At 44.3% G+C, this 13,912-nt stretch overlaps 1 protein-coding gene across 1 annotated transcript; it reads left to right on the forward strand.

Moving 5' to 3' along the window:
• The first annotated feature begins 1,535 nt into the window (after nucleotides 1–1,535).
• On the forward strand, nucleotides 1,536–5,978 carry CYP1B1 (cytochrome P450 family 1 subfamily B member 1). The gene is made up of 2 exons (XM_068987720.1): nucleotides 1,536–2,566; nucleotides 5,390–5,978. Exons 1-2 carry the CDS (start codon nucleotides 1,536–1,538, stop codon nucleotides 5,976–5,978), a joined length of 1,620 nt encoding a protein of 539 aa, XP_068843821.1.
• The last annotated feature ends 7,934 nt before the right edge of the window (nucleotides 5,979–13,912 follow it).

The raw sequence follows: 13,912 nt of genomic DNA on the forward strand, positions 1-13,912 counted from the left end.
GCCACCTGGAGGAGTTTCTACGCGGGAAACCTCCAGGCAGCTGCGGCCCACCAGCGCTGGCCTTTGTATGCCAAGGAAGTCGGGGTTCCGGGGCGGGGGAGCTGTGTCCTTCAGGGCTTCTTGATCTCGCCGCCCAAGGTGGAAGGAGAACTTTGCGCGCCAAAGGGCCTGACCTGATGGGTCAACATGCTTGCGAGAACGTTAAAATACAAATAAAGCAACTCGGGATGCAGTAAAGGCAAACCTTCACCACAACCGAGTTTTCTTTTCCAAGCTGACAGGTTTCCTTTCCCAGTTAGGGCGCCCGAGGATCTCAAGCGCTTTTCTCTCGGGGAAGGAAGCCCAGGCCGCAGAGAGGGTAGAGAGGTTGTGTTCTCGCGGCGTGGAGCGCGCTCCCACCGAAAGCGCAGGAGTGGTGCTCAGGTGGTGTCCCGAACGCGCGTCCAGAGAAACTGCGGCGTCGATCGGGAGTGGCTGTGAGGAAGGGTGATTTGGGGGAAACGAAAAGTTCTCGCCGCCGCTTCCAGGAAAGCCACCAGCGACTGCTCCAAGGCCGTCGGTGCGCGCAGGGACTGCCTCGCGTGACCACCAGCGCGCGGTGACCCCAGTCGTAGTCCGAGAGGCCTGTTCCAGGGCGCCCCGCCCCCGCCAGGTCCGGTTGCCTCCTCCCCACTTACAGACCTTAAAAAAGAGAGGCGGGATGGCGCGCTTTACTTTCCAGAGTGACTGTGCAAACCGACCACGCCTCTGCGACGCCAGCTGTCAGAGCCTTGCGGGGGGGCGTGAGGGCTGGCAGTTGACTCCATTCATCGACCCTCAATAGCAACTCTCACGCGGTGAGAAAACCCTGACTTTGCCGAGGCTCAGGTGCAGCGAGGCTCGGCAAAGAAAACTCCTTCCTGCGTCCCTATCCCAGACCGAGCGTCCCCGGCTCTGACGACCCCTAGAGACTCCAGAGTGGGCGCTGAAGTTCCCAGAGCTGGCAACAGGTGTCCAGGGCCGGCTTCCGATTTTCTGGAGACACTGAGATTGCGGTCTTGAACCCCACAAGGGTCCCAGTCCGTTCTCCCAGCCGGCCGTCTGGCGCTGCTGGAAACCGCGCCTCCTGGCAGGTCAGTGTGTCAGCTGAGCCGCCTTCCTGCGGCCTCTTGTGATGCGTGGGTTCTCGCAGGTCAGAAGTGGCGGGGGTCGCAGGGGCCGGGGTGGTAGGCATTTAGAGGGAACTGAGCGCCACTCCTTGATGCCCGCTGTGTTGTCCTTGAATTGCAGGAACCGTTACGCGGCTGGGGCGGGGTCGGGGGAATCGGGTCATAGAGAGGCGGAAACAAGTCCCTTCCCCTCACTTTTGGGGAATGGGTTTGGGATGGCAAGAGGCGTGTTCAACTGCTTCTTCAATGAGCTAGCCCTGATCTGACCTACGCGCTACTTCCTGCCTGCCCAACAGTAGTAGCCCGAGGCAGGTGGGTAGGAGCTTGGGGCGCCCTCGTCTTTCTCTGCCTACCCGAGTGTCACGCCTTCGCCCTTTTCTCCCCAGCATGGCCACCGGCCTCAGCCCGGACGATCATCTGTCGCCGACCTTTCTGTCAGCCCAGCAGACCATGCTTCTGCTGCTGCTCTCGGTGCTGGCCGCAGTGCACGTGGGCCAATGGCTGTTGAGGCAGCGGCGGCGGCAGCCGGGCTCCGCGCCCCCGGGTCCCTTTGCTTGGCCGCTCATCGGAAATGCGGCATCAATGGGCTCGGCGCCGCACCTCTTGTTCGCACGCCTGGCGCAGCGCTACGGCGACGTCTTCCAGATCCGTCTCGGCAGCTGCCGGGTGGTGGTGCTGAACGGCGAGCGCGCCATCCGCCAGGCGCTGGTGCACCAGAGCGCGGCCTTCGCCGACCGGCCGCCCTTCGCCTCTTTCCGCGTGGTGTCCGGTGGCCGCAGCATGGCTTTCGGCCAGTACTCGGAGAGCTGGAAGGCGCAGCGGCGCGCGGCGCACAGCACGATGCGAACCTTCTCCACGCGCCAGCAGCGCGGCCGCCAGGTCCTCGAGGGCCACGTGGTAGGCGAGGTGCGGGAGTTGGTAGAGCTGCTGGTGCGCCGCAGCGCGGGCGGCGCCTTCCTAGACCCGCGGCCGCTGACCCTGGTGGCCGTGGCCAACGTCATGAGCGCTGTGTGCTTCGGCTGCCGCTACAGCCACGACGACGCCGAGTTCCTCGAACTGCTCAGCCACAACGAGAAGTTTGGGCGCACTGTGGGCTCGGGCAGCCTGGTGGACGTGCTACCCTGGCTGCAGCGCTTTCCTAACCCCGTGCGCACTGCCTTCCGTGAATTCGAGCAGCTCAATCGCAACTTCAGCAACTTCGTCCTAGACAAGTTCCTGAGGCACCGCGAAAGCCTCCGGCCCGGGGCCGCCCCCCGCGACATGATGGACGCTTTCATCCACTCGGCGGGGGCTGACTCGGGCGATGGTGGCCCGCGCCTGGACGTAGACTACGTGCCGGCCACGATCACAGACATCTTCGGCGCCAGCCAGGATACTCTCTCCACCGCGCTGCAGTGGCTGCTCGTTCTCTTCACCAGGTAAAGCCTCCAGGAGGCTTGGGTCGGCCTTCCTCCCTCCCTCTGCAAAAGGTGGAATGGAATTAGAATATGCTGAGGTCGCGACTAGCGCTCAAGGAGGGTTTGGGGTTTCGCTGCAGGTCCCTACCTGCCAAAGCTGAGACCGAGTCCAGAAAGCGCGTCTCTGGAAGGCACCGTGCTGGCTGGGATGCGTTGTGCACTCTCAACCCGACCGCGCCGGGACGGCCGGCATCGCTGATCTTGGAGCTCACCGCTCCGAGGGGGTATAAATTTGTGTGAAACCACTTGCAATAGCAAGATTAAGTACCCAAGATCATCCCCCGATCTCCCACATTGGCACGGAAAAGCAAAATTGGAAACGGTACGAAGGAAAGGTCAGCGTAGTAAAAACTATGTTAAGTAAGCACGCCTAATCGGCTCGGCTGGTCTTCAGCGCTGACTGGAGGCCGCCTGGCCCCGGAGCCAAAAGCGCGCCCTTCGAGGCTTTGTATCGCGACATAGCTAGTGTTCGCGGCGGAGCCTCAAGGACCGTAATCCAAAGCTTTAGCAAAGCGACCAGAAACCAGCGGATTGTGCTGGGCGTATAAAACCGCCGCTCTAGGCGTAGAGGTGTCGGCGTAAAGAATAGGAGAAGCCGTAACTTTAGCAAATGCTGAGCTGCGTCTGTTATAGAAAGGGAAGCTGAGTATCTGCGAGGCACCTGCTAACCTCTCGGATCCCTGGGCTCGGCTGGGTTAGTTGATCCTCAGCCGCGGACCTCTGCTAAATTTGTATACGCACGAATTGAACATGTCTCGGTATCCCCAGATTAAGCAAATATAACATAAATTTTACATAGGTCATAGTTATATTGAAAGACAAGCCGTTGATTTACACGGGCGGCCGGTATTTTATCTGGCATCCTTACCCCAGGGGCAAATGTCTCATTCAAGGCTAGTCTTGATTGCTTTGAGAGACCAGAAATCCTGGTTATGCAATCTGGCGCACAGGTAGGGGAAGCTGGAAAGTAAAAACTTCTTTTGTTAGAATCCACTGCATCAGAATCCTGTATTTCCTTAGATACTGCTTTCACAATTGGGGGGGTGTATTTTTAAAATCACTTTTCAGTATTAATATCATGGAAACACATATGGAGGAGGGGCAGAAATCGCATAATGAGAGTCAATAATAGATCAGGAGGAAGACAATTCCAAAATGGAATCAATAAATCCTTTGCTTCCCCAGATGAGCATGTTATCTTTTGAAACTGCCTTTCTTTTTTTCACCAGAAACAGAATTGTAAATCGTTTTCCGTGTACTCCTTTGTTGGCAATAAACTGAGCTGAACTTTCCGTGTACTCCAACTGGGCAGCAAAAGGGAATAAAACAATTTGGGGGTCACTTTCAATTCACTATAGCTGATGAAAAGTTCTTCTTTTTAGTGAAAAGACAATATGATGGGGTTGACAAATTGCATTTCCTACTTTTTATGTAACATATGGAAATACAGGTACACCCATTCATTTATGTATTGTCTATAGCTGCTTCCACCCCATAGCACAAGCTGGGAGGTAAGAGAGCTTGATCCACAAAGCCTAAAATATTTACTATCTAGCCCTTTATGAAAAAAGTTTGCAAATCTCTGAAAAATTACCAATAATGTCATCACAGGCACACTTAAATTTTTTTTTCAAAGTTGCAATAATTACATATTTTTTTACTTCTGACATTTCCACTTACTATAATGGCCATTTCCCTGTCTTTTAAACTATTTTTGTAATTTTTACTACATAATTTTAGTAATTTTTATGGCTATATAATATTTTGCTATAGTAACAGATCATTATATACAGTCATTTCTCATGTTTGTTTAAACATTTCTTTAAAGACTGAACTATTTTAAATGTTTCTGCTATATTTTAATGTTTCAGCTATATTTAAAATTTTATCTATTATGGTTACTTTTTTTATACCTGCTAAGTTATTTCCTGAAAATAAATTTCCAGACATAGATCACTGGCTTTTAAAAGAGTGGGGAGGAATTACCCTTATAGATCTTGTTTTGTAATAAGATTTTGTTTTCCAAAAGGATTGTACTAGTTTTATCGGCAACAGTGAATAAATATTGCAGTCTGTACCATAATCTCATGAACATTAGGGATTTGCTTTTAAAGTTAGAAGATATGTACCTTTATCTATCAGGATACCAATGATCTTTGCATAAAATGAGAACATTGTGTTCTCTGGAATTTTCTAGGGAGATGAAGAAAAAAAGAATTCACTTTCAGGGTTACATTTTAATTTTTGTGGGCCCCAAGTGCTTTTGCCTTTGTAGACACCTTACTCCATAAAATTTTTTTAAATTAACCTTTATGACTATATTGGTATAAAGATTAGCATGTTAAAATTATAAAACATTTTCATTGGCCTAAAAGCTTTTATTCTTCTGATTTTAAAAGAAATGAGTTTTCATGAGTTCCTAAAAAGTATTGTATGTCCCTGGCACTTTCTGCTGTATCCAGTGGAGAGAAGTCGTCCTTACCCTTGTCGTGCTTTTTCAGTCTGAGAAAACTTAGACCCTTTTCTTGACTTATGATGGGGAAGAGAGTTTGAGCTGTGTGAGACTTATTATAGGAAATATAACTGTTATACTCCATCTTGTAATACAGTGATAAATTAGGAAACTTTTAGATTTTTTTTTTCTGGAAATGTTAATTCAATTACTGATTCAGGTAGCCAGTTTAAAGAACGGTGGTATAAAAATAAATTGTAATGGGCTTTCCAGATGAAAGAAGGATCAGTGTTCCTCACCGATTTTCTCTCTCTGCCATCAATACCAAACAGGTATTCGGAAGTGCAGGCACGGGTACAGGCAGAACTGGATCAAGTGGTGGGTAGGCACCGGCTGCCCACCCTGGAGGACCAGCCCCGCTTGCCCTACGTCATGGCCTTCCTTTATGAAGCCATGCGGTTCTCCAGCTTTGTGCCCCTCACCATTCCGCACGCCACCACGGCCAGCGCTTCCGTCTTGGGCTACCACATCCCCAAGGACACGGTGGTGTTTGTTAACCAGTGGTCCGTGAATCATGACCCGGTAAAGTGGTCGAACCCAGAGGACTTTGACCCAACCCGATTCTTGGACAAGGATGGCCTCATCAACAAGGACTTGGCGAGCAGCGTGATGATTTTTTCTGTGGGCAAACGGCGGTGCATCGGGGAAGAGATTTCTAAGATGCAGCTGTTTCTCTTCATCTCCATCCTGGCTCACCAATGCAATTTCAAGGCCAATCCAGACGAGCCTTCGAAAATGGATTTTAATTACGGCCTAACCATTAAACCCAAGTCATTTAAAATCAATGTGACTCTCAGAGAGTCTATGGAGCTCCTTGATAGTGCTGTCCAAAAGTTACAAGCGGAGAAAGAGTGCCAGTGAGAAGCCAGAGGCAAGCAGAAATTTTATAATTATGCAAGTCGGGGGATGGGAGTAAAATTACAGTCCCCCTCCCCCGCCCCGATCCTCCGCACCACTTTCTCAATTAGTCTCTAAAATGAGCGTAAACCAACTGACCCACAGATGATGTGCTTTGCACACGTGTCTTCAGAATAGTACCTCATGAGCCCTGGGCTGTGTAGGGGCTCCAGGAGATGTTTTGAGTGAAAGAGCTAAAGGGCCCAAATAATTTTTTTACATATATTGAATGTTGCCAATAATAATTTCTTGAGGGAGCTTTCTTTGGAGTTAAAACACGCATGTACATATACACAGAACTACCTAATAAAGAGGCATTTCAGTAACCATGCCTTGCTGGGTGGGATCCAAGGTTATGTTCTGTATGCTCTATAGAAAATTGTATTAAGCAGTTTTAGGAAATATTGTTGCATATGCAAAGATGAATAATTTCAGTGTAAGATCGGATGTGATCTGGGGTCATAAGGGAAAAAATAAAGACCAGAAATTCTCTTCTCACTTTTTCAATAAAATAGCTTAGTTAGGCTCTAATATCTATGGGTGGATTTATCTTTTTTTGCCCACTGATGTGCTTCCTCTTACTTTATGGGATGAGTCATAAAGTTATTTGCTCAGAAGGAAATCAACTGTAGTTGATTTAGTGGGGTTCAGTGATTTCATGAATTTAAAACTATAAATTGTTAAATTGTAAAAAATTCCAAGCTGAAGACATACCTTGTTTGGTTACTAAAGTACAGAATTTCAATTATGAAGAAAAAAAATTTATCAGCTCAGCTGAACTTAAAGTTTTGTGATTATAACATACTTACTTCAATAAATCTCATAGGTTAAAAAAAATCACCAAATAGTGTTCAAGATGTATATATATATTACATAATTATTCAGTACCAATATGTATTAGTTATTTTATCACTAAATGGTATTAGTTATTTTGGTCAAGGAAAGGTTCACAATGTCTTTTATAATGTCACAGCAGATAGAAAAGTACAACCAATTTAACCAATTTTGATCCAAATACATAGTATGAGCTTAATTAAATCAACTTCGTGTTTTTGACATCATGAAAACCAATTTGAAGCAAAGTCTCCTCTCTCATTGGAAATTTGAATTGAAAAATCTCAAAATTGGATCTGAAAGATGTGTTCCTTTTCACTTTATAGCATGTTTATTAAACTTATATTCACAGTACAGAATATTTTTTCCAAACTGATTTAGTTCATATGTTATACTTCTAAACTCTTGTTGTGCTTAAAATTTTAGTTTAATTTTAAAGCCATTTTGATTATTGAGTTCCAGGAAGTTATTGGAAATCTGGCCATTAGCCTGTGGAAGGCAGGGAGACTGAATCTGTGTCTGCCTGGTGAACAGTGAAAAATGCCACGAAATATCTTGATGGTCTTTATTAAATAACATCGTGGGGAAGTCCCATTATAATGGACCTAGTTTTATTTTTAAATAATTTTTTAGATGGCAGCAGTGTTTGTGTTTTGGAAAGTCAGAATTAGTCTTGGGAGGTTGTTTTGAGGATTGCATTGGATTTCAGTGGTGGCAATCAGATCGGCTGTGCTGTTTAAGCCAGCCTAGTGATCTTAAGCAGGAGGTCACTTTGGTAACTGTGAAGACCTAAAGCTTGAACAAAATATATATGTTCAGTTTATGTAAATAACCTGAAAACCTTTTTTCAAAAAGTGATGGAAGGTCGCAAAAGTACAAAGTGAAGTTTAGAGTTTTAACTTTCATTGCTCATAAATGTACAAAGGAAGTTGTGAAGTGTCCTAAAAGCTTACTGCTTGTTACATTTCATTAAGCTTTTTGGAATCTTTTTATCAAAATTATAAAAGAAAGAGTGTATGATCGTTGTATGTGTGTGTGGGGGGGGCGGTGCCGGGGTAAGAGAAAGGCGTGAAAAATACGAAAAGGAAGAAAGATGGCTAAACATTCTCCCACTCACTCAGAATTAATTAATTTGTAGTATGAATATTTAGAAAAAAAAAGTGTTTCATGGGATAGTGTTGGATCCCAGGTAGATTTTTAAAAAAATCCACAGCATAGTAGTGCTATTATAATTTGGAATTCTTATTAATAAACATTTTATATAATTTCAATTAATAAAATCTCACAGATGTACCTCTTGAATATGAAAAAATCTGTGCCAGTATTTTTAAAGGCCCCAAAGTCAACAGTAGAAATCAGGCTTACCCAATACGTTTCAATTTTTTTGGCACTGGCTATTCCAAAACATTGTTATCTACCCTTTTCTGTGCCCTGAGCAGGGCTGAGACTGTAATTTGGGGCTGCCCTAGCTTACTTACTCTGAGAGACTTGTGGCAGCAAAAGTAATCGTGTACCAATCTGGATGCCTCATTAAGTCAACCAGATCCAGAAGCTCTGTAATCTGTTTTTATGTACGTAGGCTCAATTCATCTGGCGCTTTCAGCGATGAGAGAGCCAGGTTTATGAAGAAGACAGTGAGGTGAGTGCTGGGAGATTTCCTGGTTTATTTAATATGTTTGTAACCCAGTTCAAGGAAGGAAAGCAAAACCAAAAACAGACAAATAAAAATAACCAAATTTGAGGGCTGCCGTAATTAGGTGACAGGCTCAATCAGAAAATCTAATTTTATTTCTGCCAGAGAAAGAATGTATTTGCTGGTCACCATTTCAGTCAGAACGTCTACTCCAGGTTATTGCAATAGTTTAATATACTGTTTATTAAATGCTTCATTTATATATTAAAGCTTTGACTCAGTAAGAAAATTGCTTTTCTTTTTTTTTCCAAAACAAGAGGAAGATGTCTCAGGTTTGTTTTATGGATTATCTAAAAGCTTTCATGTCTCAGAACTTAGCCTTTATCTGTGAAATGCTATTACTGCCTTAACACTTTCATGTTAGATCTATATTAGATCAAATAGTTGCATAGCATTATGTATGGATTTGTATGCTTTTTAGCTTTGACACAACTGTATAATACAAAGATATACTTTAGTAGATGTTATAATTCAAGGATAACCTCTCATTTAACCTTTTCTTGCTTTTATATTTTATCATGTATGCTTTCCATCGGTACACAGCAACTATGATACTTGGTTGTAACGAAATAGATTTGTGGGGACATAACATTTGTTTGCTATGCCAAATTTTTAAAATTCTATATCTGTAATTACCTATAATAGGACACCACTGCCAAAATAATAAAAATCACTTTCATAATCTTGTCGGGAAGTTTTACTTTATGTTATAGCAAATACAATCTAATGTGTTTATTCATTTTAACTACTATTTATAAGTGCTTGACTTAAAATATTGCATTGTAAATGTTTTCTTTGGCCTTTTTACATTTTAGGCGGCTTGCCTTTTTCTTTTTAATAGGTTTTCAACATCCAGTTCCCTACCAAATTTTTGTTCTGTCTCTATTTTTTAGTTGAAATACAGTCGATTTACAATATTATGTAAGTTTCAGGAATATAGCATAGTTCATAGATTCATTGTTCTTATAGATTCTGCTCCATTTTAAGTTATTACAAAATAATAGCTATATTCCCTGTGTTGTACAATATATCCTTGTAGCTTATTTATTTTATACGGAGTAATTTGTACCTCTTAATCTCCAACCCCTATTTTGGACCCCTTTCCCACTTCCCACTGGTAACCACTAGTTTGTTCTCTGTATCTATCAGTCTGTTTCTATTTTGTTACAATATTCACTTGTTTTATTTTTTTAAATCCTACATATATGACACAAATTTTGAATTTAGAAGAACCAGCTCAGCAGTTAAATTATGGCAAGCACTTGGCAAATTAGGAATTAATTTCTGATTTTGAGAGGTTGAATAGATTGAGATTTTAAGACTCTGACCTTGTATTTCTGCTTCATCTAAAAAATATAGGACATTTTTCCCCTTCAACAGCACACTGGTCCTTTTCCTTGAGTATTTCATTCATTCATTTTGTTTTCTTTTGTCATGAAAACTTTTGTTTTTAATTTAGATGGTAAACATTCATTCATTCATTTTGTAAGGGACATGTGCATTATTTAATATATGCAATTAATGTCCAATAAAATGGAACAGATGAGAGTTTTCTGTAATATACTATGTGGAAATATTTTTCTGCCAACTTTTTTACCTGGTAAAGATTTGACTTCCTAGGGCCCTGCTGGAGTTCTCCAGGCTTTCCCTACCCCACCCTCACAGATGGCAGGGTCATGCAATGCCAAGGCCCCTTATTTCTTTCAGACTTAATTCCCATTATTGTGAAATCAGGAAAATTAATTATGAGGTATAATTGCACACAATGTCATTGAACCTTTGACTTGAGAACATCACTTTAGCAGCCCAAAGATATGGTTAGAAGTTGGTTTAAGAGAATACTCGCTTGTTTTCCAGATGTATTAATCTAAGATCATGGAAATTGTCCTAAAGGTTCAGGACAAGTGAAATAAATATTTTCATAGGAAAAAAAAGTCTTTAACAACGTTGTAAATGGGGTCAGGTGTTTGCAGCAATGTCAAGCAGAGTTGTATTCCACCTAATCAATCTGGTAGAATATAAGACTAGAATGCAGGGTGGGAAATGAATACAGTTTTGGACATAAAGCAGGCATGGTTCTTGCAAACTCATAGAGATTGTTTCTATGACTTCAAAGTCAGTTTTTCTGCACAAGTGCTACAGAAGTTTTGGCTGTTACCTTGCCCTTATTTTGGTTTAGTGACTCATATACTCTCTGCTTTCAAGTTTTAATCTATTATAATTCTCAGAGAAGGAAAGAGAAAGCAAAGAAATTAATAATTCAAAAATATTTGGAAGCAATTATTTTTAATGGGTTTTTTCTTTGGCTGCACTGGGTCTCCATAGAGGTGCATGGACTCTCTCTAGTTGAGGTGCACGGGCTTCTCTTGTCTTGGTACACCGGCTTAGTTGCCCTGCAGCACGTAGAGTCTTAGTTCCCCAACCAGGGATTGAACCAGCGTCCCTTGCATTGGAAGGTGGGTTCATAACCACTGGTCCACTAGGGAAGCCCCTGGAAGCAGTTATTTTTCATGGGAATGATCAGAGGAAAATAATCTAGCTTAAACAGGTAGACACAAGCTGTAGGTAAATAGCAGCTTTGTTTGTTGAGCCTTGATTTACTCACACACAGGCTATGTGGTCTTCAGTAACACTTTTCAACCAGAGCCAAGTATAAGGAGAAAAAAATGAAACTAAAATATGGTGTGAGGGAAACGGTAATGTCATGGGCCAAAATTCTATGTTGAAAAGTGTCAGTGTGCAGATGTGCCCTGGAGATGAACTGACCCAGGAGCTCACTGTCTTTCAACAGGCGTGCTTGTCACTTTCCAGCTCCCCCATGTTTGGGCATACAAGCCAGTCTATTCATTTTTCTGTCCCTGTGATCCTGGGTTTTCACCAGCGCTGTTCCTCCTTTGTCTCAGCCTCATGCCACGCTGACAGTATCCTGTGCCAAGAAGACTCACAACAATCCTCCCTTCTAAGAGAAGCTTCCTCAAGCAAGAAAACTTTAAAAAGGCGAAGGGGGAGGTCATATTTTGTTTTCTAATATTAAAACTTCTTTCCCATAATCTGTGGTCAGGAATTTTTGCCTGAAGTTCATCCATAGGTTGGACTGTGAAGTGGCCTGATTTGAGAACTCTCCCTGATAGGAGTGGAAGGGTGCACCACACTCCACATTGGCTCTTATGACCGATCAGAACCTTTCCTGCTCTCAGAGACATTGGATAGGATTCAAGAGGATAGCAAGACTCTCCAGCCAGAGAAAGTGTGCAAAACCGAGGCATGATTGAGACAGGCATGTTAACAGGAAGCCTGCTTTTGAAGAGTGTGGCTGGAGCGAATGGAATTGGTTTTGAACTGCTTGAGATCCCTTTAAGTGATAAAAAGGCTAAATAAACGAATTAAACATATTATGCTAAATAAACAACACGACGTTATACAAATTATGCAATATTCACACACATACTTAACAGCCCCTGAGAGGCCTGCTGGTCAGGGCTCAGAGTCTCTACACCAGACTGAAAAATCTTCCAGCTTCTTTAAAAAATGTGTTATTCTGCTTCTGTTCCTAGGTGCCACATTTGTTTCTTTCCCTTTCCATCTCAATACTGTTTAATATGCATCTTTTTGTTTGTATGTGTTCCAACAAAGTGTGTGATTGCTTTGTGTACATGTGTGCATGCTAAGTCGCTTCAGTAGTGTCCAACTCTGCGACCCTATGGACTGTAGCTCGCCAGACTCCTCCGCCCATGGAATTTCCCAGGCAAGAGTACTGGAGTAATTTCAGGGACGCTTCCTGATCCAGGGGTCGAACTCGAGTCTTTTAAGTCTCCTGCATTGGCAGGCAGGTTCTTTACCACTAGTGCCACCTGAGAAGTATACATGTGTTTTTAAGGTATACATGTTTTGTGTGAATGCTGTTCCTATCTTATCCTGTTGCTCACTCTTCTCTTAGCACATCATTTTAAAGACCCATCTCTGATCTCATGGTTTAACTGCTACCTAAGATTCCGTGGTATTCATCCATCACGTTTTCTCTAGCCACTTTCTTGAGAATGGGCACCTAGATGGCCCCCAAACCCATGCTGCTGCTGCTAAGTTGCTTCAGTCATGTCCGGCTCTGTGCGACCCCATAGACAGCAGCCCACCAGGCTCCTCCGTCCCTGGGATTCTCCAGGCAAGAACACTGGAGTGGGTTGCCATTTTCTTCTCCAATGCGTGAAAGGGAAAAGTGAAAGTGAAGTCGCTCAGTCATGTCCGACTCTTTGCGACCCCATGGACTGCAGCCCACCAGGCTCCTCTGTCCATGGGATTCTCCAGGCAGGAGTACTGGAGTGGGGTGCCATTGCATCCCCAACTAAAGCTTCAAGGGATGAGTTAGTGAAAGGTGTGGAGAAGGAAATGGCAACCCGCTCCAGTGTTCTTGCCTGGAGAATCCTGTGGACAAAGGAGCCTGGTGGGCTGCCGCCTATGGAGTCACACAGAGTCGGACACGACTAAAGTGAGTTAGCATGCATGCATGCATTGGAGGAGGAAATGGCAACCCACTCCAGTGTTCTTGCTTAGAGAATCCCAGGGACAGTGAAGCCTGATGGGCTGCCATCCATGGGGTCACACAGAGTCGGACATGACTGAAGTGACTTAGCAGCAGCAGCAGCAGCCGCATACTTATATAGGGGCTTCCCTGTGGCTCAAATGGTAAAGAACCCACCTGCATTGTGGGAGACCTGGGTTCGATCCCTGTGTTGGGAAGATCCCCTGGAAGAAGGCATGGCAACTCATTTCAGTATTTTTGCCTGAAGAATCCCCATGGATAGAGGAGTCTGGTGGGCTACAGTCCATGGGATCGCAAAGAGTTGGATACAGCTGAGTGAATAAGTACAGCATATAGGGCTTCTCAGGTGGTACTAGTGGTAGAGAACCACCCTGCCAGTGCAGGTAGACGTAAGAGATGCAAGTTCGATCCCTGGGCTGGGAAGATCTCCTGGAGATCAGACATGACAACCCATTCCAGTATTCTTGCCTGGAGAATCCCATGGACAGAGGAGCCTGGCAGGTTGTAGTCCATAGGGTCGCACGGAGTCAGACATGACTGAAGCAACTTAGCATGCATGCATACTTATATAAGATCAGTTTCTAACACTGCTTGCTGTGATGCAGTCTATTTTCAAATCTATTTTATTATTTTTCCTTAAAAAATGCACCGCAGTGAGATGCCACTATAAACCTATTAGAGTGGCTGCTGCTGCTGCTGCTAAGTCACTTCAGTCGTGTCCGACTCTGTGTGACCCCATAGATGGCAGCCCACCAGGCTCTCCCGTCCCTGGGATTCTCCAGGCAAGAACACTGGAGTGGGTTGCCATTCCCTTCTCCAATGCATGAAAGTGAA

This window comes from Capricornis sumatraensis, chromosome 1 (assembly GCF_032405125.1).
Source record: "Capricornis sumatraensis isolate serow.1 chromosome 1, serow.2, whole genome shotgun sequence".
Classification (NCBI taxonomy): domain Eukaryota; kingdom Metazoa; phylum Chordata; class Mammalia; order Artiodactyla; family Bovidae; genus Capricornis; species Capricornis sumatraensis.

What these genes read in the sequence shown, in the direction of transcription:
- CYP1B1 (XM_068987720.1), top strand. Translation starts at nt 1,536, where the DNA reads ATGGCCACCGGCCTCAGCCCGGACGATCATCTGTCGCCGACCTTTCTG. An exon ending in CTGCTCGTTCTCTTCACCAG is followed by an intron (nt 2,567 to 5,389) that starts GTAAAGCCTCCA and finishes AATACCAAACAG; the next exon opens with GTATTCGGAAGTGCAGGCAC.